This window comes from Xiphophorus maculatus, chromosome 5, assembly GCF_002775205.1.
Source record: "Xiphophorus maculatus strain JP 163 A chromosome 5, X_maculatus-5.0-male, whole genome shotgun sequence".
NCBI classification, from domain to species: domain Eukaryota; kingdom Metazoa; phylum Chordata; class Actinopteri; order Cyprinodontiformes; family Poeciliidae; genus Xiphophorus; species Xiphophorus maculatus.
In genome coordinates this window covers 2,242,592-2,270,367 of record NC_036447.1, presented here as the reverse complement: position 1 = coordinate 2,270,367, position 27,776 = coordinate 2,242,592, and the positions used below count along the sequence as shown (strand labels likewise).

The 27,776-nt window shown below is 41.6% G+C and overlaps 1 protein-coding gene across 4 annotated transcripts in view; it reads left to right on the top strand.

The window, feature by feature from the left end:
- The window catches only part of lef1 (lymphoid enhancer binding factor 1), a 64,551-nt gene that overhangs the window by 21,316 nt on the left and 15,459 nt on the right, over window positions 1-27,776 (top strand). Inside the window, exons 4-10 of one of the 4 annotated variants that reach the window (XM_005797623.3) lie at window positions 11,374-11,506; window positions 17,793-17,883; window positions 19,728-19,847; window positions 20,772-20,934; window positions 22,247-22,354; window positions 26,579-26,621; window positions 27,143-27,184. In XM_005797623.3, the coding sequence (XP_005797680.1) occupies window positions 11,374-11,506; window positions 17,793-17,883; window positions 19,728-19,847; window positions 20,772-20,934; window positions 22,247-22,354; window positions 26,579-26,621; window positions 27,143-27,177 (693 nt within the window). In that variant the 3' untranslated portion in view covers window positions 27,178-27,184. Of the gene's footprint in view, window positions 1-11,373; window positions 11,507-17,792; window positions 17,884-19,727; window positions 19,848-20,771; window positions 20,935-22,246; window positions 22,355-26,572; window positions 26,622-27,142; window positions 27,185-27,776 lie in introns of all 4 variants that reach the window. The other 3 variants (XM_005797622.3, XM_023333433.1, XM_023333432.1) reach the window with 3 other exon arrangements.

The window sequence follows — 27,776 nt, the reverse complement described above, 5'->3', positions numbered from 1 at the left end:
GCACAGAGTTAGCTTGTGCTGCGGTTTTATTTGTGTGCATCTCTGAGGGCCGCGGCGTGTTGTTGTTGGCACCACGGTGCCGCCTGGCATGAATGCAGCTACTCAGCAGACCAGAGCTGGCTCCCAATGATAAATCATGCAGTGGGTTAATGCAGCAGCGGGACCGCTATAAATAGTTGGTGAAAATCAGGGGGAGGATGCACATTGATTCATGGAAAAGTGTTTTCTAAACCTTTTCTGCTTCTGGTCAGCGCTGAGGGTCTGAAGCTCACAGCTGATCAATGGATTCACTTTTTGCTCTGCTTTGCTTTGGCTCAAGTGCTGAACGAAGGAAAGCAGAGCAGCAACTCGGCTGGATCAATGCAAAGATCTGATTTTATCATCAGGAATTGGGGTTAAGTTTCAGAGAGCAAACCTGTTCATGACTTGGAGACGTTTTAAAAATACTTTTACGCCTGAAAGTCCGGTACAATCGGTTCAACTGGGAACCAAAACTGGATCTAGACCTGTCACGATCGCTAGTTCTGTCCCAGAAATCATTTCAATAAACAATAAGACGTTCATTGTGAGACTATTTTTATTAAGTAATATATTGGTAATGGCATTATAATGCAAGTTCACCCCTCAAAGACAAATAAACTTTAATTTTATAATGAACACGCAACACTGGAACTGGAAGATATTTTAAATATCAAAGATAACCAAAGATAACTTTATTTTCATTCTAAATTTTTTGTTGATTTGGAAGGAAATACATCAAAATACACCAACTCAAATATATTAGATTTCTTAATATGTTTTGCATCTATCCCTTATTGTTTCAATGGATTTATCTTTTGTCTTTGGCAAATTTCTCTCACTAGCGCGTTTGATTTGGTTGAATTTACCCAGAATGCTGTGCGTTGTAGTCCATTTCCTGCTTTTGGAATGGTCTCTGGTCAGCTTGGTGTTCACATATGCATTCAAACCACATCAGAGTTAGCTTAGCATTCACACATCCTAAAAATGACCCAGACTTTTTAGCTAAACGGACTGGAGTTCAATTAAGACAAATTCAACAGTGGCTGGACTGTAAAAGTGAAAACAGCTAAATAATTTGGCGCCAAATCATTTAAAGTTTTAAAAGTGAGGAAAAGAATCTTAAAATCAACTTAAAAATGAGGAATAAAGCAGACGTGAGTCATCTGTTTTACTTCCTCGTCCTTCTTTGTATTTTGATGCGTTATTAATCTTGATATTACTGCATGAACATTAAAGCATGTTTTTGGAAACTCTTGGATTATAGAGTTTCTTTCTCCCAAGATACACAACCTTCTTCTTAAACAACAATTAATATTGATTAAAAAAGACCCAGTTTCACCAACATAGTTTTTCACTTATAACAAGACATTTTTCCCATGTTATGCGTGAAATAATCTGCCAGTGGAACAAGAACTTTTTCATCAGTATTAGGAAATTATTGACTTAAAACAAGCTGCTATATCGTTTTGAAAAGTTACTTGTAAATTAGTTTTGTCGTATTTCAAATGTACTAAGATATATCCACTAGAAACGAGATGAAAGACTTTTTGTTTTTGCAGTGTAGGGATTTGTTTATCTCATGGAGAGTTCATTAATCTGTGCTGATTGTCTTCATGCTCTCAGATTCTCTACAGAAAGTAGGAATGAAATCAGATCCGTTTTCTTAGTTTGTCTTTGCTACTGAGAGCAGTCCTGTTCTTTACTGGGATAAGGATGTTTACTGGATGCTCAAGTGTGTGTGTGAGCAGTCTGTTTTTGAGCGTGGTGTGTGTGTGTGTGTGTGTGTGTGTGCGCGCTTCCAGGCCTGCTGACAGTGGCACTTCAGCAGAATGTTTGCCCTTTCCTTCCTCCTTTGATGTGACCAGGTCCTGCTGGGATAATGAGCCCTGCGCCCCGCCGCAAGGTGAACATCCTGCAGTTCGCCCAGGGCTCTGCCAGCGCAGCCTCCCAACCCCCAACACACACACACACACACACACACGTTCCCACGCACACACACACCCCCACGCACACACACACACACACACACACACAGTGCCCAAACAAGACGGTGGAGCAGCCGACCTCCATTCAGAGTTGGTCCACTTCCACAGAGAGGACATACTGTGAAGACGCTGGTGATCTTTTGTGTGTTTCCAGTCCATAGTTAATACATGCTAATGCTGTAAGCTGTAAATATCTCACAAGATGCAGACTGTCAGAATTACTCAGATGTCACAACGTAATAATAGACATTTTGAAGAGATGTGTTATCTTTGCCACAATCTCACGTTATGCAGCTTTTTTTGTGGCAAGCCGTTAGTATAAAAAATGTCACATATATTAAGGCATTATTCTAACAAGTAAGTAACGGAATATGCTGTTTTACCACATGGTGAATCTCAATGTGACGTAAATAACATTCGATTGGATTAAAAACATACAATGGTTCCTGCCGGACCCTTTGTATTTGTGCGTTTCCGGTACAGCCTTAAATCTGACGCACAAGCAGCATCCGCTAACTGCAGTGATGGACAACAAAGCTGCTTCTGTTGACCCACAGAGGATCAATTTCTGCTTCAGAAAACGATCTGATGGAACTCTGTGTAACAGGAGTTAGGCTGTCAGCGAAGCTACGTGTGAAGCATCTCAATACTAAAGAAAGATGAGCAGCCAGAATAAGATTTTACACTAATCTGTTGATTGGGTAACCTGAAGTACATATTAAAAACAATAAATATCTTTATTGTTGAGCTTATATGTCTATTTATGCAAAACTGAGTTTTAAGATTTAAAGATGTTGCTTATTTTGTCACTAAAAAACAAAGCAATTAGCTTCATTTAAATTTTTAATCGAGTTTTGATATTTGGGTTTCTACTGCTTCTAAAAACAGAGCGCTTAAAAACCCACCCCGCCGTTTTTTGGCAATAAGTTTATGTGTTTTGGTGTCATTTGAAAACACTTTCTGAAGATGACGTCATAAATAAGCAGGCACAATCCGTTACCTAGCAACTTCAGCGCACCCCGGCCCGTAACCTAGCAACCCAAGCCGAGCTCCGGCATGCGCTCTACAATGGCTGCTGGACAAACAATTATTTTGTTGTTGACTTACCATCCAAAAACCACTTGCTGCATTCTTATTAGTTGTGCAGGAGGCTCTACTAATGCTTTTCAAAGCTGTGCTGTTGTAAAACTGTGCATCTGTTTGCAGTCATTTTCTTGTGCGTGCAAATTTGGGGGTTGTGGACAAAAGCAGCTTATCTGCATTTAAAGTGAGAGAGGCCTTCAAGAGCTTAAAAATAGACACAACTGATGAAATATCAGAATCATCTATGAATGATTTTGTGCCAAAAATGTGTATAGATTTATCCTAACCTGTTCTAGGAAGCGTAGCAGGTCACCTGTAAGTATTGTATCAAATGTCTACTTACCACAGTTTCAAATCCAGACCGAGCTCAGCCACTTTCTGCAGTCGTTGCTCTCGGAAAGCGTCCCCTCCTCCCTCCTTCCCTCTGGTTTCTCAACTCCTTCGCCCCCGTCTTGCATAACATGTTGGGAAATTTGCAGCTGCATAATTTGTGTTGCGTTTCCCCTCGGTTTGTTAATAGCAGCGGCGACGCACAGATATTAAGAGTTGAACACTTTGAAAGGCGGATAAAGTCTTTTCATCTGAGGCATGCACATTTCACACGCATTATCTCCTGCGCACATGCAGAATGTCAGAAACACGGAGCTGAAAAAGCACGGCGGCTCGCTCCAAGCGCAGGTTCTGCGTGACGGCTAATCCATCTCGGTCCTTTTCAGTCGCGCTTACTGATTTTTGGGGAGAGGAGATGCTTTGCTGTTAATAGCTTTTGGTGTTTTGTTCATTTGCAGCGTGGAACTGTTAAATTCATTAGCTACCTGGTTTCTGATTCATGCAACATGAACACATTCGGGTTTTTAGCTACCTGGTTTCTGATTCATGCAACATGAACACATTCGGGTTTTTAGCTACCTGGTTTCTGATTCATGCAACATGAACACATTCGGGTTTTTAGCTACCTGGTTTCTGATTCATGCAACATGAACACATTCGGGTTTTTAGCTACCTGGTTTCTGATTCATGCAACATGAACACATTCGGGTTTTTAGCTACCTGGTTTCTGATTCATGCAACATGAACACATTCGGGGGTTTTTTCCCCTTTTTTATGAGATTTAAATTGAAACTTGTCATTGAAGATGTTAGTTTTTGCTTCTCCAAACTGAACTCAAACAGAGCTCTGGTCATTTCTATCAACCGACTGTCGCCTTAAACGCTTCCTTTCTACTGTTGAGCTCTGATTAGCATGAAGGGGATTTTGATTGGAGTGAAAGGGGGGCAGAGGGAAAGATTGGGACTCATAACAGATGGATATTCGTCTCCAGGGCAGGCTTTTCCTGCTGCTGCTGTCCCCATGGTTGGCTTCATTACCCTGGGCTCCTGGTGCTGCCTCGCTTGCTGGCAGCCTGGCTTTCTTCCTCATTAATTGGGTTTGGTTACATTAAGCCCCCTGGCCAAAGGGCAATCCTGCAGGAGAAATATTCCGTTTTTAGAGCCTCACTCGAAGCCAGCGGAGTTCAAGCGGCTCTGCGGATGGTAATTGGTTATTTATTTAGGCTTCTGCAGGTTGGTCTCCAAAAGAGACGCTACTGCAGGACGATGTTTGCTCTCTTTTGTTGGACACAAACACACCTGGTCCTGGGATGACTGTAGGAATTCAGCAGCCGGCACACCCTTTGCTTCATACGCAAACATTTAGCATTTACGGATGCTTTGAGTCTATTGTCTGTGGAAATAAATGGTCTGGAGAAGGGAGTGGGCGCTCTGATGTCATCCTGAAAAGATTCTCCTCAAGTGGAAACCGTGTTGCCAGGTTGGGTGGGTTTCCGCCCAATTGGGATGCTTTTGAACATGTTGAACTTTTACAAACCTATGTGTCTTATTAGGGCCGTTGTAAAGGAAGAAAGGAGGAGTAAATTTCTGCCACAACACTCTGAAATTTTGAAATTGATCTCAGACAAAACGTGGACATTTCTGAGTTTAAAAAGTTGAAAATTTGCTACAAAAATCTCAAACGTTTTGAGATTAAAGTCAAACATTTCTAGAAAAAACTTGGAACGTTCAAAACATTTTAAAATTTTAGAAAATTTCTAAGAATAATCTCAAAATTTCTGAGCTCTTGGTGGAAATCTACTCTTTTTTTCTACCTACATTGGCCCTAATACGTCGTCTTAATCCCCAACTTTATTGAGTTGCTTTTTCCATTAGAACAACAACACAAGAGTCAACACAAGCATTCAAGTAACAGAATGTCTATCTGTGTGACAGTGAGGAGTTATTTCCATTAAATAAAGTTTAAATTAGGGTAGAAATTATGTTTTAGATGCTGGGAGTTGTTTTTATCTAGGCAGTGATTCCTTCTCTGTTTTCAGCCTTTTTGTGCAGAATTATTTTTAATTGTTAATTCCATGCTAGCTTGACTTTAACATTAACATGTAGACGTGTTGTGGATTTTGGTACGTTTTGGTTCAGTGGAAAAAAAAAAGAAAAGTCAAACCACATATGAACTTTTTAAATTATCAGATGTTTTAAATGATCTAATCAATCTCAGACTATCACTTCTTAATAATGACAAAATAAACATCAAGCCTGAAAACATGAAACTGTGACGGACTGAATCTTCTGGTCTTTGTGTGGGAAATGTTTGCGTGTTTTTTGGTTTTGAATCCCGATACTCTAGTGGAGCTGTTGTCAGTTAGTTGCTATGGCAACGGGTCTGATGAATACGGTTTTTCTGTGTTATTTTCATTTTGTTGTGGCACTAAATTAATAATACCTACATCTCCAGGTTTCATTTTGTTGCCTTTTGATGGCAAGTGAATGAATCGCCTTTTTGTCCTCCAGCGTTGTGTGCATGTGAGAAATTTCCGGATATTTAAGTGACGATACCTGGCGCTCCTAACACGTGTTTCATTAGAGGTTGAGATTTGTTCAGTTTTTTTTTTTTGGAGTTGGGCTGGTTTAACTGGAAACTGTCAGTCAGATCTGGCAACCCTGAGTGTGAATTATATCTCACAGCAAACCATTTCAGCTGCTTGCCTCATCTATTCACATCCCATGCTGGTTTTGCAGTGCATCTTTGTCCTGTAGGATTTTGGGGAGTGTGTTTCGGGTGAGAAGGGTTTCTTTTAGTGGGCAGATTTAGCAGCATGGGAACCCACTGCTGCCACTCGAGCTGCCGACTCCCCAGCTGTTTGTGAAACACCTCACACCGTTCCTACTCTCTTGATTGTAGCCGCCGGCTCCAAGAGTCCTCATTGCATATAAATTACAGAAGTGGGAAGTGATTATTATAAAATTCCCGCTTTCGCCTTTTTTCCCCCCACTCCACTCTGCAGAAGTGCTATAATTGAGTGGAGTACAAAAGCTGCGCTGTGAGGCGGAAGAAGGAGAGGGATGGTTCAAAAGGCAACATTTAGGAGGGGTGGATGGTTCTGGTGTGACGTATTTCTCATGATCATCAGCCTTTAAAGGGACTAAAAAAACGCCCACAGTGTCTGTCCACGCAGGGCTTCCTGCCAGCGCCGGTTCCAGACAATAAATTTCACCTTAAACCACATCTGAAGGCCCAGCCAAGCCTGGATATGATCGGTCTTCTCCGTCTCCCTTCTCCTGCTCTTCCTAAGCAAAGAAGAAGTCCTGCACTGCAAAAATGCTAAATCTTACCAAGTATTTTTGGTCTATTTTCTAGTGCAAATATCTAAGTACACTTAAAATATGACAAAACTAACTTCGAAGTAACTTTTCATCAACATATAGGAGCTTGTTTCAAGTCAATAATTCCTTCATATTGAAACAGTTCTAGTTCCACTGGCGGATTATTTCACTAACAACACATTTTCCGAAAGTTAAATCTGCCAGTATTACTAGTATGTTTTCATCATTATTAAGGAATGGGACAAAACAAGCTGACATATTGTGAAAAGCTGCTTTTCAGTTAGTCTTGTCTTATTTAAAGTATACTAAGATATTTGCAGTAGACACTAGACAAAAATAGTTTGGTAGATTTTGTGTTTTTGCAGTGTAAGCCTATTATTTGTCCAGTGAAACTTCCTGTATGGCTGCCCTCCACTGGAGCTTTTGGAGTCACGGTGGGAACGAGACGGGATCACAGTTCAAACAAACTCAGTGTCTTTAATTAGTTTGCATTTGAAACGAGTTTTTTCCCTCCTTTCTGTTCCTAATTTTAGTTCATTTAAAAAAAAAATCTGAGGCACATTCAGGAAGCTGATGTGTGTTGCTACATAAACATTTCCAGGTTGATATCTTTCTGTATCTTTTCACTGATAGTAACCATGGTTGCATAATAAAAATAACACAATAAGACGACAGTAGTCCTTAGGAGGGAACTCTATCTACCTACACCCAAGGCCAAGTTGGTGAGACAGCAAGTCCGTAGAGAAAACTTTTGGCGTCCCGCTGTCTAGAAAAACTCTCCTGTTCCTCTTTGGAAATTCATGGGATTCCCAGATAAAAGGGAAATTCTGCAACTGTCCTGAAGTCCCCTTCCAGTGGGGAATGTCTGAAAACTTTCCAGAAGAAGGCAACCGTTGTAGAGTTTTCATCCAACTGTCAGATCAAACTTTCAAAATGTAGCAAAACAGAAAATGCAAATTAAAGGTTTGGGTTTAATCAACCAGGCTAGTCTAATGTTGTCAGTGTTGGCGGCACGCACAGCTGTAACAGGCAGGAAGTAAGAAGTTGCAAGCTAGCATGGAACAGAAATATGGAGAGAGGTTTTTAGAAAGCTGTAATTGTCTTGTCTTTCACCTAGTGTTGGCGATGTTATAAAGTGTCTGGAGACGTAGAGAAAGAAATGAGTCTAACAGCAGAAACGACTGATTAGTAATGGGAGGTAAAAGTTTCTACGTCAGAACTTATTCGACAAATGTTTCCACCTCACCTCTAGCAAATTAACTCTAAACACCACCTCAGGCGAATATAAAAACATTTCTGAGAAGTAAAGGAAGTTCATTTTAAATTTTGATGTTTCCATCAACCTTTTGCAATGCGATAGTTTCAGGTGCGCATAAAAACAATGTTGATGGAAACTAGGGCTACAAATACATAACACTGTATCGCATTGGACACATGATCAATGTCAATAAATAATACATCTGATAAAATATTCAAGTTTATTATCTTCCCAAAATAATATCAAAAGTCATTTTTCCAAAAGTTTTGGGTTTTTTTGTCATTATTTTAGGAATAAAATATTCACCTCACTCCGATCCAGAACCACACAGCATTCTGGGAGATGTAGGCAGAGGAAAGACTCGCACGGCTAGCTAAGATAGGTCGGTAGCTTCAACTAACCCACTCACTCCTTGGTTGCCTAGCAACAACCTGCTGAGTAACTTGCCATTACTGCTTAAAAGTAACAATTAATGACATGGAGTAAAAACTGTGGATAAAAGGGGAAAGGTCACCAGTTTAACTATTTCAGATATTTAAACATTAAAACTAATCAATAAAAATTGATATTGACTGATATGAAACCTTTGTATCGTGATACGTTTTCCAGCCATATTGTGCTCCTTGATCAATGTCAGAATGTTGTTCCTCAGCTCTAAAGAACCGACTCTCCCCGTCTTTGGATTATTTATTCTGAAGCTGTCCCGTTATCGATGGCTCTTCTTTCCTCTATAAGGAAATGTTGGTGTCGTTCAGCCAAAAAGCCATTTATTCTGTTTTGGTCACAGGTCTGCAGCTCTTCCATGGTGGATTTGCCTTCCTTTCTCCCTGAATGGAAGCTGTTTATTGGGAACTTGATGAAAAATGGGATTTGACAGCTGGAACTGGGAGAAGCTGAGGAGCTGCTCCTCCAGAGTTGGTCACTTCCAGGAGCTTTTTCTCCTCTACAAGTTGAGAGACTTTTAGGTTCTTATCTCATTCCCACAGGAGAACAAATGGGAGTGGAGAGGATTAAAATAATACGGGCGAGAAAGCTGTAATTTAGCCTCCAGTGTGGGCATGTCCTGCTCCCATTGGCCTGGTTAGTCCCTCCCTTCAGGTTTAACAGCCTCATTAAGAAGCCTGCCCCTCTTTGGAGACACTCCCACCTTTCTGGATTATCCCGTCACCTTTGACCCTTTGTTACTGGAGGTCAAAGAAGCTGTTTCACCTGAGCTGAAGCTCAGTGCTGGTAGTTTTTGTTTTCCCTGAAACAGGCCACACATCAGAGAGTCCGCTGCGTCCCGTGTTTGATGGAGCGCCTCGAGGCTTAAAGCCGAGCTGGAAAGACGAGGAGCTAAATTGGCAGAAGGGATTGGAGCCTCGGCCTGATTAGGGAGCCGGGGTAAATGATGCCTCGTGTGGTCGGGGGACGCTTTCGTTTCATGGTTAGGACATTCCCAAAGGGTGATGGGAAGGGGAGGGAGGCCTTAACCCGAAGCTGGTGCCAGCCTGAGAGAGGATAGCAGAAACTCAGACATTCCAGGCATCCCGTGTTGGAGAGGTTTTATGAAGTGTGTGTGTGTGTGTGTGAGAGAGTATGCTGAGGGAACCGGTCACTGCTTGGCACTGCAGGAATGTCACTTTAGCACACAAGTCATTAGACAACAATAAAAGCAGTTTGTTATGTCTCTTTAAGAGAATTACTTTATTTAAAGGGTCAGTAAATTGTAAAAACACCAAAATACACAGAAACAGTGGTGGGCACACTTCTGCTAGAGCGAGAATTTTTTGTTTAGCAATTTTGCTTATTTTAAAAACATTTAGTGCAGGTAACACAATGTTTAGCTGGTTAACTGGCTTCCTGAATAAACAGATGCACATATTTTTGCTTGCAGTTCAGAAGATGTTCCAGAGAGAAAAATTCTTTGTTAAATAAAGAACTGGACACACTTCAGCTAACATGCTAACAGTGAAGCAAATTTTCGTTTAGCGCTTGATTACTGACTAAAGAATTATTCAAATAATTAGATGTTTATAGTCATGCTCTTAGTTTGAAGACTGCAGCAGCTCCACTTCCTCTTCTTTTGTTATCTTTCTTTTTTTCAACAATAATTTTAATTTCAATATAAGAGGACTATAGAAAATGTAAATTATGTCAAAATTAAATTGAGGGTTGTAGTTTTATAAGGGCAGGCATAACATGAATCAGTCAATGATTTAGCATTAGCTTCCGTTAAATACCATGTTGATATAGTTCTTTAGCGTTAGCAGAACTAATGTTCATGGTTAGTGCTTTATGGTTAGCACAACTAACTGCCCACCACTGCACTGAGATGATAAACAGCAGGGCCTGCTGGACTGATTCATGCTGAACTCTTCATGTATTGATCCGACCTGCGACCCGTTATTCCCAATCACATAGCACACTTTTAGCATAGCAACGTTTCCATTTAAAGCACAGTCTGCCTCTAACCTTGGTATGATTTCTTTTATTAAAATCAGAAAGTGCATCAAAGTCCATCCATGTTGTTCTTAAAGACCGGAAATGGTGGCTGTTCTTCATCTTGATCGATAGAACCGTCTGGAAGCGCGGTGCTGATAAAACCGAAGCGGTGCGGTGGCCGGTCCAGACGCGCCCCAACGTGTCCCGCATTTAGCCGTACTTCCGGTGGATGTTTGGACTGCAGCTCGGCTCAGATGGCGAACAGTAGATTTAGCATGGCTAGAGTGTTTCCATGTGTGAGCTGCAGCTGAAGCGGATGAAGCGGTTGGCCGGTGTGGGTCGGACCGGTTTTGGACCGGTTTCCCTCTGAGATCGTCTCTCTGAGTCAGCTGGGGATGAAGGTTTACGGTCAGGCCGCCGTTTGCGTGATCACCCGTCTCCTAAAAGCTGCTGCAGATATTTTCTGCTTCCTCTCGTCAGACCCCCGCCGTCCTCCTCCTCCTCCTCCTCTTCCTCCCCCGGCTCCGGTTCTGTAATGAACTCCCCTTATTCACCAGCTAATGACTGCCTTTGATCTGCAGCCTCAGACCTCTGCTCCAGCTCTACCTTGCAACTCTCTCATTTCTCTCCCTCTCCTCTGCGCTCCGCCGAACACGCTGTTTCTTTTCGCTCCTCCCGTTTGCATCCTTTGACTTGTTTTCCCGGCCTCCCTGCAGGGAGTCGGGGTTTCAGTCCCGCTGACCTAGGCTAAACAAAGTTTGGAGCTACCAGGCTTCAAGACGAGACATTTACGAAATTATTTCATCTTGCCGAACAAAACTTTAGAGACCGGAACCTGCAGCTGCGTTGCGTTATCCGTGCGTCACGCAGCGGCAAACTGAGTCATGTTGCAAACAACGTAAAGCAGATGAGTCTAATGGTTTTCACGTCCTGACTTTTGTCTCCTCAGTCCAACAAAGTCCCGGTGGTGCAGCCGTCCCACGCCGTCCACCCGCTCACGCCGCTCATCACGTACAGCGACGAGCACTTCGCCCCGGGCTCCCACTCCGGCCATCACCCCCAGGATGGAGGCAACAAACAAGGTAGAGACACGCTGACAGAAACAGGATGGTGATGAACATCATCAGCATTTTTCTATTTGTTTAACATTTAAAAGTGACGGGAGGAACGTTAAACGGGCTGCAGTTCAGTTTAAGATTTAACTGTAGTCATGGGACGTTTACTGAGGTCTCTGAAAGTTGCTCTCATCGTTTAAAGTGTTTCTAACGAGGGAGCAGAGTCGGCAGCAGAAGTCTTATAGAGCATCACTGTGCTGCCCCTCCCCCACCTGATGCTGCACACTTTTTCCTTGCTTCTGTGCAGCGAACCTGTAGTATTCAAGGGGTTCTGGACCACAAGAACCGGGAAATACTTGAAACACCCCTTTAAAACAATTCAAAAAGCTCAAACACCAAATAATATGAATCCAATTCAGTTTATTTACATAGCAGCAGTTCACAACAAATATCGTCTCAAGACGTTTACGAAAAAAGTCATTTCAATTCAATCACACATTGATGCGGACTGAACAGGGACTAAACCAAAGCAAACATGTTAGCCTAGCGCTAGCGGGAGAAATGGTTCGTGGTCTTTAGTCAAAGACAAAGGAGAAATCTTCCATCGCTAAAATCTGACACCTCTCAATTTCTGTTTACATTTTATGAAGAAGGAAGTTGTGCTCAGTGTTTTCTTCACAGAAGAAAGTGAGCTAGCAGCCCACTGCTGAGAGGATAAACAGCAGGACCTGTTGGACTGATATTGTCCATCTCTTCATGTATATATCCAACTAATGAGTTAGCAGTGCCCACCAAAACTATGTTGTTTCCTTCAGAGGTTCTTGGTGCAGCGCCCCCAGAGGCGAGGAGGGGAACATGTTGCTCTACGGGTTTGGTTGGTTTGACTCCCTGCAGTGAGAAAGAGAACCAGAGCAGATGAAAATGTAACAAATTTTGCAATTTTGGAACCCAATGGAAATGAATCTACCAAACTATCAGGTGTGAAAGCACCATTAATCGAACTCCAGTTCATTTGTCCAGAATGTCCGGTTCGTTTGGGGAGGAGTGAATGTGTACTCAAATTAAAGTAGCGAGCTCTGGTCCACCTACAAACCTCGATATGGGTTTGGTTGAACTAAATTCTGATGCGGTTCAAATGCAAATGTGAATGCAAGCAAACCGGAGACCACCAAGCGGAGTACTGCGCAGGGCATTCTGGGTAAAGACAACCAAAACAAATGCACTAGTCTGGCGCTAGCTACAGATGGATTGTGGTCTTGTACCAAAGACAAATGACAAATCCTCCAATTGCTAAACTATGATATAGCTCCATTTCTGTTTACATTTTGTGAAGAAGGAAGTTGCGCTCAGTGTCTTCTTTAGAGGCGTGTGGGTCATTTCCTTCCATAATTTCCCTGTGCTGAGGCGAACAGGTTTTTCAATTAGTTTGGTTTATTTAACACAGTTTAATGAGAAAGAGAACCAAACCAGCTGAAAATGTAACAAGGATGCATTTTTTGTCATCAATTGGAGAGGTCAGGTGTGAAAACAACCTAAAGGTCGAGGCATGTAGGATTAAAATATAAGAGCGGATAAACAGGATGATAGAAGAGAGTAGCTTGGGCCCAACTGATTCACTCATCACTGTGTTAAACATATTTACAATATGGTTCTTATAGATTAAAACAAGACGATAGACGACTTGTCAAGCAATTATACATTTGTAAAACAGCTAAAAGAGTTCTCGGTTTGTTCAGGCCTTAAAATAAACCCAAGTTGCCGTCTGATGACAAACGAGCAGCCTTTGATGAAAGACTTCAAGCTCTGAAAGAAAATAAAGCGCTAGCTAAAAATACTGCAGCGACACATTGTTGAACCCAATTTTTATTTAACTTATGCAACGCTTTAGTGTTTTTCTTCTTCTTCTGACTGTCGCCGCTGTCAGGAACGAGTAGAGACGCTCCGACCCGAAGGTGTCACTGTGAAGTGGGATCTGGTTTGAAGCCGCCCGTCGACCGGCCGCTCCCTCGGCTCGGTTCGGCTCGGCTCGGTTCGCAGGAATAAGATCAAGCTGCAGCTCTGACAGTTTGGACGAGGCGCCGCGGCCTCGCACAGCTGGAGGCCTTGGCAGCTTCTCCATGATGCTGAGGGAAGAAAAAAACGGCGTTTCGTCCTCCACCTTTTTGCTTTCTTCTCCTGCGATGATGAAGATGATGAAGACGGGACCGGCTATAAATAACGCTGCGGAGCGGAGATGTGAGGAAGCTGTGCTCCACATACGCCTTGCGTCTGCCAACATGCACTGTGATGTCAAAGCATGAAAGAACAAACACGAAACAAATAAAGAAAAAACTAGATTTCAGAGAAAAGGTTTTTACTTTTCACATCAATTCCTGACAATAAAGAGAGAAAAAATCCCCAGAGGGCCGTTTTTTTTTTTTTCTCCTGCATTTGATCTGCAACCCAACAGAAATCCACGTCCAGGCAATCTGGCTGCAGAATTAGCCGTAAATGATTTCCCCAGGCGTATTCATGTGTATCGGTGGTGCTAAGCTGAGGATGCTTAAAACCAAATCTCTCTCTTTTTAATTTTTTTTTTTAGCTGTCCCTCTTGCTCTTTCTCTCCCTCTTGAATCGACCAATAGCTGCTCTGCCTCCTTCGAAGGGCTCAGACTTTGATCTGCTCGTTAATTATGAAAAACAATCATGGATTTTCTCATTATGAGCTCTAATATGCGCCGGGCTGCTGTGTGGGATGGAAGGTCGAGCGGAGGGAGGGGGCAGAGGAGAAGCATGTTGAATTAAAGAAATGAAGACGGGGACCAGATTTAGACGGATCCGCGGCTTCCAGTGGGAATGTCTGCTGGATTTCAGTGGGAACGAGAGGAAAACAAAGGTTTTCTACAGGTGAGAGGGACGAGGCTAGCGCTCAGAAGAGTGTGAAGTAGTGGATTAGCCACGGCTCTGCAGACGGGAGCCTCCCACTCGGCCTTCTTCTCTGAGGAAGAGGATGGAAGCCTCTGCAGACCTTGGCTGGGAATGATAGAGGAGGAAAGGCATTTGACCTTTTTTCCCCCCTTTCATGTCGCTGGATTACACTCTGCAAAAGGCTTCCCATATTTTTAATTAATAATTTAATAATAATTTATTTTCCTTCCAAGTCGCCAGACTTCCATGTTGTCTTCTCAGTCAAAAGCTTTCAGTTTCTCTTTGCGTTGATCTATCGATGTCTAAAGTAGTGCATGACTGCAAAATGCATGTAAAAGTAAAATGTCTGGAATCCACTTCTATTCCCCACCTTTTACTCTGATACCCCTGAATAAAATCCAGTTACTAGCTGAATTCAGTAATAACCTGATTAGCAAACATAAATTAGTATATGCAGCTTTTTTTTCTTGAGGGCTGCAGAGGTTTTGCATGAATTTCCAATCTCTCAAATTTACACAAAATCAACAGGTTTCATGAATAATTTAGTTTATTCAAAAATGTTGGGTATATGAATGTTTTCACACAAGTCAGGCCAAAATTGACCCTTCATAAGAGCAGAAAATAAAAGAAATACAAATCTGGAACTGATTTGGGCCCATATGACTTTATCTCCAGTTGAACTAAACATGATTGTGTAAAAACTCCTGCACAGCTGAGCCCACATTCACAAATATTCTTAGGCTGTTTTCCCAGCAGATTGTCTAGTAGTCTTTGTTCAATTAGGGACCAACAATTGCATCATTTATTGCATTTTCAGCTGCTGTGATTCTCTTATGCACTGCACAAACAATCCAAGCCCTTTGAGCAATCTGTTCCCCTCCTCGCTTGTGGTGGCTCTGCAGCAAGAACCTCTGAAGGAAACAACACAAAAACCTCCGAAGAAGAGCCCGAACGCTCCTTCTTCAAAAAAACAAAAATGGAGTAACATCAGATTTTAGCGGTTGCAGGATTTCTCTTTTCTCTCTAGCAAAAGACCACAAGCCATTTCTCTTGCTAGCGCTAAACTCGCACGTTTGTTTTGGTTCTATTTACCCAAAATGCCCTGTGCTCTCGCCTGTCTGTTGATGCCTTTGTTGCCAAGGAGATGAGTATAAAGGACTTTGCAGGCAGAACTTCTTGATTTTGCTGCTTCATGCAATGAAACCGCCTCTCATCCGGAGACATGATTTACACTGCATGCGTCTCCGTTCTGCTGCGCACTTCACCGGCGGAGTGGAGTCGTTCCTGATCAACGTGGGATATCGATGCGTCAGAAACTGCTAAACTTCCAAGCTAAAGTCGACAGTTCCTCAAGTTCATTGAAAAGCAACTGAACAAAACGTGTCACCGTATCATATCATACCGCATTTAGCAATTTCTAGGTAAATGCAACAGAGTCTTATATAAGTTTTTTTCTCTACATGATGCATTTTGTGACTAATGCAAATTTTACTCCAGTTACGTATAGTCTGTGAAAATACTGCACATGAAATAATTTGAAGTTTGATCTTGTTAAATGAGAAAATATGAAAACTTTTGAGGGGTTAAGGTTGGAATACTTTTGGTAATAAAGCATGTTGTGGAATCTTTCTAAATAAAACAAAAAAAATTAAATGTCTGACCTAAAACAGGATTTCAAGCAGATATCCAAAATATAAATGTCAACAATAATAATTAAAAATATAAAAACCCATCAAATGACAAGCAGCCAAAGTCCAGATTTCTCAGAAAACCTGGAGAAATTATTAAAGATTTAAGGTAAGTCTGGCTGCTTGGGGGTTAAAACGTAATGAAGTGAGGGATGGGTTGAAAGTAGCAGGAAGTAAAGCAGATGTTTGTCCTCCTGCCGTTTTGTTTTTACTATGTAGTGTCACTAAAATAAACCTCTTGACCTTGAAGCTCGGTAGGAGCTGCAGATTGAGGAGCTTAGCAGGGAAAAAGCTTCAGCTATCCAGCTTAAGAAATCAGAAACACTGAAAGGGATCCAGGTCTGCACACATCCTTTCTGTCTGGATTAGTAATGTGAGGTCAGAAGTCATTTTCAGACCCCAACTATAAGAACTTTTCACTGTTTAAACTACATTCAGTGTGAATCTCGGTGAAACCTGAGTAAAGTTTCTTAACGTCCAGGACTTTAAAGAACATTGTTGTTGGATTGGAAGGGTTTCTAAAATAAAATGAGCTCCAAGGCTGTCCAAGACCAAACTGAAAACATTTGGCTCGTTATTTTACCTTGAGAACTGGATCAGACTCTCCAGTCCCAGTACTGGACTGGTTTGAGTCTGACTAAAGGAGAGGGACTTCTTTGTTTCAATAGGTAACTTCTCATTGGAACAGTCAGAAATCACCTGTGGAGTTCCTCAAGGTTTAATCCTAGGACCTCTCTAATTTAATATCTATATGCTCCCACTGGCTCAGTTTAAATAAGATTATCTATGCAGATGATCCACAGCTCTAGATTTTGAAGTCACCATGTCACTATGAGCCCATCCATGTTCTGAAATGATGCTTGGAATAATTGAATGTGTGGGGATGTCATAACTTTCTCCAGATGATCAGAAGCAAAACTGAAGTTATTTTCTATGGACCCAAAAGGAATAATCTAGAGTCAAAGCTTCAGTTATTACAACTGGATACTAGACATGAGGCTTAAATCTGACCTGAACCTTCAGAGCCACATAAAGACAGTTACAAAGTCGGCCTTCTATCATCTGAAGAACATTTCCAGGATTAAAGGACAAGAGCTAGAGAAACTCATCCATGTGTTTATCTTCAGTCACATTGATTACTCCCACAGTGTCTTTGCAGGTCTGCCTAAAAGATCAATCAGATCCAGAACGCTGCTGCTGGCGTTCTGACTAAAACCAGGAAGATGGAGCACATCACCCAGTTCTAAAGTCCCTACACCGAGAGAATAGACTTTAAAATATTGGAAGTTTATAAATCACTAAACGACTTAGCACCACAATACATTACAGATCTGCAGCTGTAGCATCAACCTTCCAGACCTCTCAAGTCTTCTGGTTCTGCTCTGCATCCCCAGAACGAGATCCAAACATGGAGAATCAGCTTTCAGCTTCTATGCACCACAAATCTGGAACAAACTTCCAGAAAACTGCAAAACAACCGAAACACTGAGTTCCTCTAAAGCAAGGCTAAAAGTTTAGAGCTGCCTTTGATTGGTAGTAACTGGAACATTGATCAATATATTTGATAATTTTGATGACGGCATTAGACAAAATGTAAAGTTTTCTATTTGTTTTCCTGACTATATTATGTTTTTAAGGTGTGAAGCACCTTGAATAGACTTGACCTGGTCTTGTTTATGGCTGTATGCTCTGTATCTGAACATGGTTTCTGTTTGCAGGGATGCCCAGGCATCATCCTGGACCAGACATGCCCAACTTCTACTCCCTGTCTCCTGGAGGAGTGGGACAGATCACGCCCCCTCTGGGATGGTGAGTCACACACGGCGGTTCTGGGTGATTAATGCTGACGCAGAGCAGCCGCTGGCTCTGGTGAGCAGAGCCGGTCTGCAGCTGCAGCTGCAGCAGGGAGGTCTGCGTCTGGCTGGTTCTGCAGCGCTGCTGTGGCTCCGACCGCACCGCACATCCAGCTTCCCCCCATGCTGCTGCATCTCCTTAACCTCCATCAAAGCTTCTGAAGCGCTCGTCTCTTCAACACTTGCTCTGTGATTGAGAAATAAGTTTCCAGCCTCCTTTTTGTTTTGCTCTGTTTCTTCATCTTTTTTTCAGTTCGTGTCAGGCTGAGTGAAGCCATGTGGAAAGCAACACACAAATGTGTTAAACCAGTCATTCACCCTCTCTTCCCTGAAAATCTTATTACCTCCAGCTTTTGGCTCCATTTTTCATTTAGTGTCACTTCTGAAGACGAAAACCAATTTTGCCATCTGTCTTAAACAATTAAAGGATTTTTAAACCATGGTCACATTTCTGCAACCACTGCTTGGCACCCAGTAAGATTTTGTGTTTTGTGTTGTGGTTCCAAAGTATTTTTATTTCGTTTGTAGTCCAAATATCTTGGTACTCTTAAAATAAGACAAAACTACCTTACAAGTAGCTTTTCAGAGTTGTTTAAGTCAATAATTCCTTATTATTGATGAAAAAGTACTGGCAGATTATTTCACTTATAACATCGGGAAAATGTCTTATGAGTAAAATTATCTGCTGGTGAAACTAGTAGCTCTTTTTTTTATCAATGTTAACGTAGCCAAAAGCAACAAAAAAACACAAGTTAGTTCTGCTAATGCTAATCGCTACAACGTGGTATTTTGTGAAAACTAATGCTAAATTGCTAATTTCAAACATGCTGATATCCACCATGTGTCAAAGACGCAATATTTGCTGCAACATAGTGTTTCTTCCTCTGCAGTGTCAGATTTCTTTATTCTTTCTAACGTTACTCATGGTTTCAGTTGAGTGCTGCTAACTTTGTTGCTATTTATTGAAAGTTAATGCTAGAACGCTAACCTATATTCAAATTATATCTGCCATTGAAAGACTAAAATCCTCGAGCACCAATTTAATTTTGACATAATTTACAAGTTCTATGAAGCGCTTAGGTATTTACTTATGTCTATATTTTGCTCTCTGCATTATTTTGTTCCTGTATGTTTCTTGTTTTAAATAAAGTTATTGGGGGGGGGGGGGGGGGGGGGCAGGATAGACTGCCAGGGGAAGTACTTTCACTTCAAAATAAGAGCATAAATATAAACATCTAACAACTTGAGTTCTTAATAGCCGATAACCAAAACTTCAACAAAGATGTTGAACATTATTCAACTGAACGTTTACAAAATAGAGAAGTAAATTAGAATTTATCCCTAAGAAATAGAGGAAACTAAGGCCATTAAACGTTTTCAAATGAAAAATTAGCTCTGCTATTAGCCATTAGCAAATATTCTAATGGCTAATATTTCTGTCCATTTTTCTGACGTCTTGACTTGTAAGTAAAATATGTTTGCTTGTGTTGATTAAGAAAGCCAGCTGAGCAACTGAACATTGTGTTTCTATCCAACTGTCTGTAGTTTTATACATAATGCTGAAATATATGCTCAATTAAACTAAATATGCTTCAAAGTCAACAATAAAGAGAATCAAAAACAAAATGGTTTACAAGTTACTTTTTGTTCTGCTCATTTAGCTTTAGTATATAGTAAGGTGCTATAAGAACACCAAACAATCCTTAAAATTCAGAATGTTTTAAATTTGTAGCCAGGATTTCAGACGGTCTAATAAACTAAAAGTAAAATTTGTCTGTTTGGCTTAATTTCTTCCTGCAGGTTCTCTCACCACATGGTGCCCGGCCCCCCAGGCCCTCACGCAACAGGCATCCCTCATCCAGCCATCGTCAACCCGCAGGTCAAACAGGAGCCGCCACATGAAAGTGACATCATGCACATGTAAGTCCACCTCAGACTGCTGGGCTTCTTTGTCTACAGCAGCCATGTCAAACTCATTTTTATATTGTTTGGGCCATTATAAATGTTCTCAAAGGGCCTTTTGTTTTGAAATGTATTAATAAACTCCATTAATAAACGTTATAATTTACATTAAATAATTCTGAATGTCTTTTCACATTGATCGGTTCCACCAGGATTTTGTGATTGTTTTTGATTTTTTTTCTCTTTTTGCAATCAAAATCACAGATTTTGTGGTGCTAATTTATAGATATTTGCAAAGAATTTAGCTATTTTTACGCTACTGCGTGACGTTAAAAGTACCATTTTGTTACTTGCGGCATCGATCACGGACTGCAACTTGATATCAAGTAAGGCTGAGGCAGTAGAAGAAATACTGCCACCTGCAGGGGGAGTTAGCATCACTTAAACCCAGCGTGTTTGGGCATTTTTGCATAAAATTTGCAATAAACTCACACTTATGCATTAGTGTGGAAAAATACGTGAATTTCCGCTATGGCGGACCAGATTTGGCCCCTGGGCCTTGAGTTTGACATGTGTTTTACGGTATTCCCATTGGTACCATGGGAATTGTCAGAGTGGGAGCAAAGCGCTGCATGCTCACTGGGGGGATTTCAGCATTTGGTTTTAAGTACTTTCCAATGTTCTGTGGACAAAGTTTGGTTGCCATTAATGATGAAGTAATCTCTTCGCATGAAGGGCTGCGAGTGTGCAACTGCACATGATTAAAGAGGCAGGGGCCCATGGCGTGGCAGCGCTTCTCACGCTGCCCCGCCATTGGCCGGGAGAAACCAGTCGCCATCGTGGCACCGCAATTTCCTCCTTGTGCCGCTCCGCTCCTTTTCATTCTCTCATTGTCCAACCATTTTCTTTGATTTTCTGCACCTCGGTCCGCGGCGTCTGCAGGAAGTCCCAGCACGAACAGAGAAAGGAGCAAGAGCCGAAAAGGCCGCACATCAAGAAGCCGCTAAACGCCTTCATGCTCTACATGAAAGAGATGCGTGCGAACGTGGTCGCCGAATGCACGCTGAAGGAGAGCGCCGCCATCAATCAGATCCTGGGACGAAGGGTACGTCACGCGTCCCACTCATTTTCTCTGTAGCTGATGTTTTTTTGTTCTTTACAGCTCAAATCCCCTAAAGATCACAGTTTAGGACCCTAGCATTACAAAGACTTCCATCTGCATCACCGCAGCATGCTACGAGGTTTTGTAGTTTGCGATGATTGCCTGAGCCAATTACTGCAGATTCAGTCCTGTGTCAGATTGTGCACCATAAAATCTGCCTTGATGATGACTCAGTTGGAAATGTGAAAAATCTGGATCTGCGTTGAAAGCCCTAATGATCCGGCAGCTCGAATCACATGATAATTGCTCGCCGACGCAGTTTGAATAAAAAGTGATTGTAAATTAGTCTGCGTTCACACTGCAGCCTGAAGTGACCCAATTCCGATTTTTTGTCAAATCCGATTTTTTTTGCTGTAGCTGTTCACACTTCCAAATATATGGAACCTGTTCTGCAGTCTGAACGGGCAAACGACCTGAATGTGTCCCGCATGCATAGTAGAGGGCGCAATAACGTCAGCGTTGTCATTGTTTTGCCAACAGCCATAAAAAGACGAAGTGCTCAGTGTTTGCAGAAGTAAACATGGATGCCAACGGTGGAGCTTAGCTGACACATTTAAGTTGTTGTCCGACCGGAGCAGCATATTAACAACTTAATCCTCATTACTGTCCATCATGGTTGTTGTTGTTCTTCCCGCTTCCGCATATCAGGATGCAGAATAGTGACATTGTCGAGTGTCCGTGACATTCAGGTCAGATGAATGCGACCTGGACGTTAGGTCACATTTGAATCGGATACCCAAGTGACCTGGAATTTTCAATTCTTATCTGAATAGATGTTTTTTTATTCATCTTAAATCAACCAGTTTTGAAAATGTTCAGATTAGTAACTCAAGACTTTTCTACATGTGAAAACCATCATGCGGTTGGTTCACTGATGATGATGCTCTGAATGAAGCCAATGACTTTCTTTTTCCAAACATATTCTCTTCTGGAAATTTAAAGTGAGCGGTTCAAGGCAGGTAGTTCTGATTTTCACAAATCAGGAAATTTCTAGAAAAAATCGACTTTTTGACCAGACTTGTCTATATCTGCAGTGAAAGTAGCAGTGAAAATGTTTAAAACAAGCAGAACTATTATAAACAAACTAATTAATTTTAAGACTTACCATACATCATTGTTTCTTTTTTTTTTTCAAATCTGCAGCAAAATTTAGACGATGAATGGATTCTTTTGACCAAACTCTGAAGACTCAACTGTATGATAACAATTAACTGTTCTGTATTTGTCCCCACCTCTAATCTTTGTACTGAAACAGTGGCATGCTTTATCTCGGGAAGAGCAAGCTAAGTATTATGAGTTAGCCCGCAAGGAACGGCAGCTCCACATGCAGCTCTACCCCGGCTGGTCCGCTCGAGACAACTATGTAAGTATCAACAGAACAGACCGGCAGCGGTGCGCGTGCTTGCATTCATGTTGTTTCTATGTCTGTTGTGTGATTTAGTCTTTTAAAGGCGCACATTAATTCACAGGAGCCTTCTCCGTGTTAAAGGGCCCCGTCTGCAGAGCCTTTGTTTCTGCATAATGTGTAATTCATAACACTGTTATGGTGCCATCCACGCAGAGATGGATGTTAGGATCACGGCGATTATTATTGTCACTGAGAGTGAAAATTGCCTTGTAATGGTGATGCTGTTCTTTGATGTGCTGCATCGGCGTAGAGCTTCAGATGTAGAAGCAGCTGTCGGAGGGAGCCGAGGAGGCTGGATTGTTCCTCCCAGAGTTCACCTCTGCTCCCCCCAGCTGTGCATTTTGTTTCTGAATGCGCCGCAATCAGAAAGGTTTAGGACGTACAGAGGTTTTTAGAATATCCTCCTATTCAAAAGTACAGCAGCCGAGAGGAACAAATGTGTAGCAAAACGCGGCAAACTCATGAATGATGCAACCTCCAAAACGCACAAATACAAAAAAGTAAATCCAATGGAAAAATGCTGCAAACAAAAAGACAATGCTGCAAATAGCTCCACAAAAACACAGGTCCTCCAGACCACCAGGTGTTATTCTGTTGCATGTGTATTTCTGTTTTTAGGAGTTTGCATCATTCAAGTGTTTTGCAGAGTGTTTACACCTGTATTCTATGCGTCTGCACCTGTCGGCAACAGTTCAGCAGTATTGAGGAGTTTGTTGTCTTCAGGCAGCCAAACCTTCTTGATCGATAGTTCTCCAAGGTTTGAGAAGGTCTGCTAACAGTTTTCTTTGGACTTATGCTGCTTTTTAAACATTTCATGACAAGTGGAGCACAGAAAAAGGAGCAGGGATGGGCGCCAACAAATTAGCTTGCGCTATAATCTGGTATGGTGCATCAAATGGCTTTTATACTTGAGCGACATATTGTCCCTTTTAAATAAAGTGTATTATATTAACTAAACAGTTAGTTGCACTAACCCTGAAGTTCTAACAACAATCATTAGTTCTGGTCATGCTAAAGCGCTAAATCGACACGGTATTTAGTGGAAGCTACTGCTAAAGCGCTAACAACTTAAATTCAAATTGTGTATGAAAGACACCAACCCTCAAGCAACAATTTAACTTTGGTTTATAATTTATATTTTCTATAAAGTGCTTAAATATTGTATATATGTGTTTATATCTTGTTCTCTACTTTCCTGTTTTATTATTTTTCCTGAAATAAAGTTATTGGTGAAAAAAAGACACCAAGACAGGAAATGAAACTGCTGAGTCAGTAGTCTTCACCCCCTTCAAAATAAGAGCATGACTATAAAGGCCTAACTACTTGAAGAAAAAAAACACAAAAAATTAGCTCCACTTTTAGCATATGATCTATGTAAGTCAAGCCAGATGACCTGAACATTATGCGCTGTTCATTCCAGACGTGTGTATTTCATACAAAATGTTGAAATATATGCTGGATTGAGGAAAGCAGAGGAAGCTGAGCGTTTTCAAAGTTAGCAACAAATGCTAAAGCAAAAGTTATCTATTAGTTTAGTGGTTTAGCGAAAAGGAGTGTTCCTTCAAAAATGGAGTGCTGAACACTGGAGTAAGAAGCAGCCCAAGTCCAAAGAAAACCTTTGAAAAAGACTTTCAGAAATCCTGGAGAAGAAAACCTGGCAGCTTGGAGTCAAACAGTATTGAGTTTAAATGTGTTTTCAAACTTTAGCACTTTAGGAGTGTGTATCCAAAGCTGTCCTCGTGGGTGTGTTTGTGTGTGTGAATGTGATGTGTGATATTTTTTCTGAGAGAGAGCACCAGCTTTTATTAAAAGTGTGGCTCCGGCACTCACCTTCACTCCACCACCGAAGTGCTTTGTGGTGTTTACCTGCCTCCCCTCGGACATCGACAGCACCCCCTGCTTTGTGCCGCCGCCGCTCCGCTGCCGACCCGCTGCTCTGAGAGCGACCCAACCGCAGCATCAGCTGCTGCTCTAGCTTTCCTAGGAGAAGTCGATCGTCTTGCTGTTAGTCACGTCAGAGAGATAAGAGCATGACTCATTCTTTGCCTGAATCACCAGCTGTTGACTGGAAGCATGTCTTGCCTGGAAACCCCTCACAGTTCGGGCGCGCTGCACCTCTCTCATCCCTCCTTTCACCCACACTCGCTCGGTCTGTCCTCCTCGACGCCTGCCGCAGCGGCAGAAGGCAGATTAGCTCATGAATAAGTGGATTAGCAGACTTTGCAGCTGGAAACCAAAGTGCTTCTCATATTTGAGTAGAACGACTCCTCTCTGCTATCTATACCTTTAGTTCCCCCCCTTTGGGGATTTAGCTGAAGCTATAAATCCTTGCATGTCCTTACTGGAAGGAGAGTGCTGCTTTCTGCAGAGGACACTGCTCCAGTTTTAGAGAATATTTTAATTGCTTCACGACTTCAGATGTAGACAGAACAGTTTAATATGCACTGCAAAAACACACACCAGCTGCGTTGACATTAACCATAAAATGGAGCAACTTGAAATAAAATTGCTCAATGGAAACGTAAAAAACAAAACAAGTTTTTCGATAATTTTTGTCAGGCATATCAAAACACGTTTTTAGCATCACACGAAGACGACAGGAAGTAGTAGGAGGATGATGGTTTGTTTTGGGGTTTTCAGTCAAGGTGCAGCTCATATCATCACACAGTTCATAAAAAGTTATGTATCATTCCAGCGTGATAAATCCATAGCTCATCTGTAAAATCACTGACTACATCACCCCCAAAAATGCTGCATACGTAGCCACTCCCAGTAGGCGGGGCTTGCCACTGAATAAGACGCCGGCGTCTCCTCTGCTTGGCTGACGAGGGCTAGCGCCACGGCTCAATTATGAATACGTCTCATTTACCTGTTTACAACAAGCTTATTCAGGCATGATTTTAATTTAATTTCTTATTTAATGGAAACAGTAATTGCAAAAATGTGTTCTTTTGACATTAGGAGAATATAGACAAAGACTTGCAAACAGCTACTCTTACCAAGTATTTTTAGTTTCTGGTTCAAATATCTTAGTGCACGGCTGTCCAAACAGCAGTAGCTTTTCACCTTGGAGCTACTTGCTAGCCAAGAGGCAATGCTCTCACAATGCTACAAAATATGTGAAGAAACGTCGACTTTTAGAATTTTTTTTCTCTTTTATTCACAATTTATTAATTATTGCATTTGTGTAGCACAAATGCTGCCTCTGGTTTTAGCTGGTCATGAATTGTTGGGGTTTTCTGGCTGCTGGACGGTTCCTTCTGCCTCTTTCCTGTCACAAACGTTTCCATGGCTGCTTGCTACACTAGCTTGAAGAGCAAAGCAGCTAAAATTTGACTGGCGGCCATTCAGAAAGGATGGGTGTACCAGATAAATCAGCCCGATTTTCTTAATTTTGGGCGACCAAAACATTTATATTGGCCAAAATCTGAATCAGCAGTTCAAGCTTCTTAAAGATCGTCTATCATGCAGGAAACTGCGATCGAAGCGCTGCTATCAGAAAGACGAGCACGACAAATAACCTTTCAATAAGTTAGTTTAACTAAAATGTTATAATAAGTAACAGATCAGATTTTAGGATAAAAACTATATGCAACTGAAAATTTGGTTTAAAAAATTTCTGTTTTATAACTAACTTTCTGAGGCGCCCACATTGGAAAACATTCTTAGTAGAGTCGAAATGAGGCCAAACTAACTGACAAGTAGCTTGTCAGCAAGTTAGATTTTTAATATTGATGAAAAAGTTTGAGTTCCACTGGCAGATTATTTCACTTAAAACAAGGGAAAATGTAAGATGTTATACGAGACATAATCAGCCACTGGAACTAGTACTTTTTAGTATCAATATTAAAGAATTATTTACGTAAAACCAGCTCCTATATCTTGCTGAAGTTACCTGTTAGTTAGTTTGGCCTTATTTAAACTGTACTGAGATTTCTGCACTAAACTGGACCGATAACAGCGGGTAAGGTTTAGTTTTTGCAGTGTGTAGAGCAGACGACACTCGGTTCCTCTCAGGGTGGCGGGTTGCGGTGGAGTGCGGAGGCCGGGTTTCGCTGCTCGGCTGCCCAGCAGGGGATGAGTGAACATGGCAGTCAGCAGCAGGATATCCGAGTGGTCTAGTGAGCGTGAGTGCTGGAGCCACACTTTATGCGTTCCTCTGTATATTTTTAGGGGAAGAAGAAGAAGCGGAAGAGGGAGAAGATGCAGGAAACGGCCACAGGTGAGTGCTGCTGCAGCTTCTGTGTGGTTTTTGCATTTAGGAGTTTGGGATTAATAATCTGCTACGGTGTTTTTCTGCATAATTATTTCCCATTAAAAACGGGACTAAATGCAAATGAAAGTAAAGCCAAAAGTGATCCAAATTCATCACCCATCAGCGTTCTGACCCGACTTGTTTTAGTTTTTTTCCACCCTGAGCATCCCCTAATCCATTCATTCTTTATCCCGCCACTGCCTCCACATATTACACCTACTTTGGGATTAGTCTGTCCTTTTCTTCGGAGTACTTACAGATTCTAGGCTTTGCACTATTTTTCTGCACCACAGTATGTCTCTCTGCTGACCTTGTTTATCTTCGCTTTTCAAGCCCTCCTCTTAGCTCTGCAGCTGTAATCCACTGAGAATTACACCTTAGGTTAAATGTCAGTATTTTCATGGTCTGTGTAAGTCCACTTGGACGGTTAGCGTCCAGTTACGCTAAGAAAAACAACAAACTGTTAAAAAAGATGCAATTTTCTGCAGGTACAGGCCAGAGAATGAAAACGGCGTACATCTGAGAATATGGTAAGACCACCTCTATGCCCTCCCTGTCTGGTTAATCTTTGTAAAGTTTCCTTTTTAGACTGTTAAACACTGACTTGAGAGCTTGTGCTCGCAGACTAATCCTAAACAGGTCCACCATAACCTCACCATGGCCATTGTGTAGCGCTCTATGCTAACCCAAATGGTGTTGAATGCCTGCATGTGTGTGTTTTCTGTTCTGTTGTGTAAAAAATGTCTGAACCATACAGGTTTGGACCAGATTTGACTCTCAAGCATTTTTTTTAGTTGTCTGTGAATGCAACATTGCAAAGCGCATAATTGATGCTGGATAACTGAATTATCTCTGTAGAAATTCAGGTTGAAGTGATCAGCTGTGAAGGTTTGTAGTCTGAACTTTTGGGAGTTTGGTTATCCTGGTGAAACTTACATTTTCTCAAATGCCATAATGAGAAGCATCAAAAATAACCCTAATCAAATATATTGATCAGTGCTCCAGTCATTATGAATCAAAGGCATCAGTGAGCAGGTGGGTCTTTAGCCTTGATTTATTGGTGCTCAGTGTTTCAGTTGTTCTGTGGAGAATCAAAACTGAACCATTCAGTGATTTATAAAC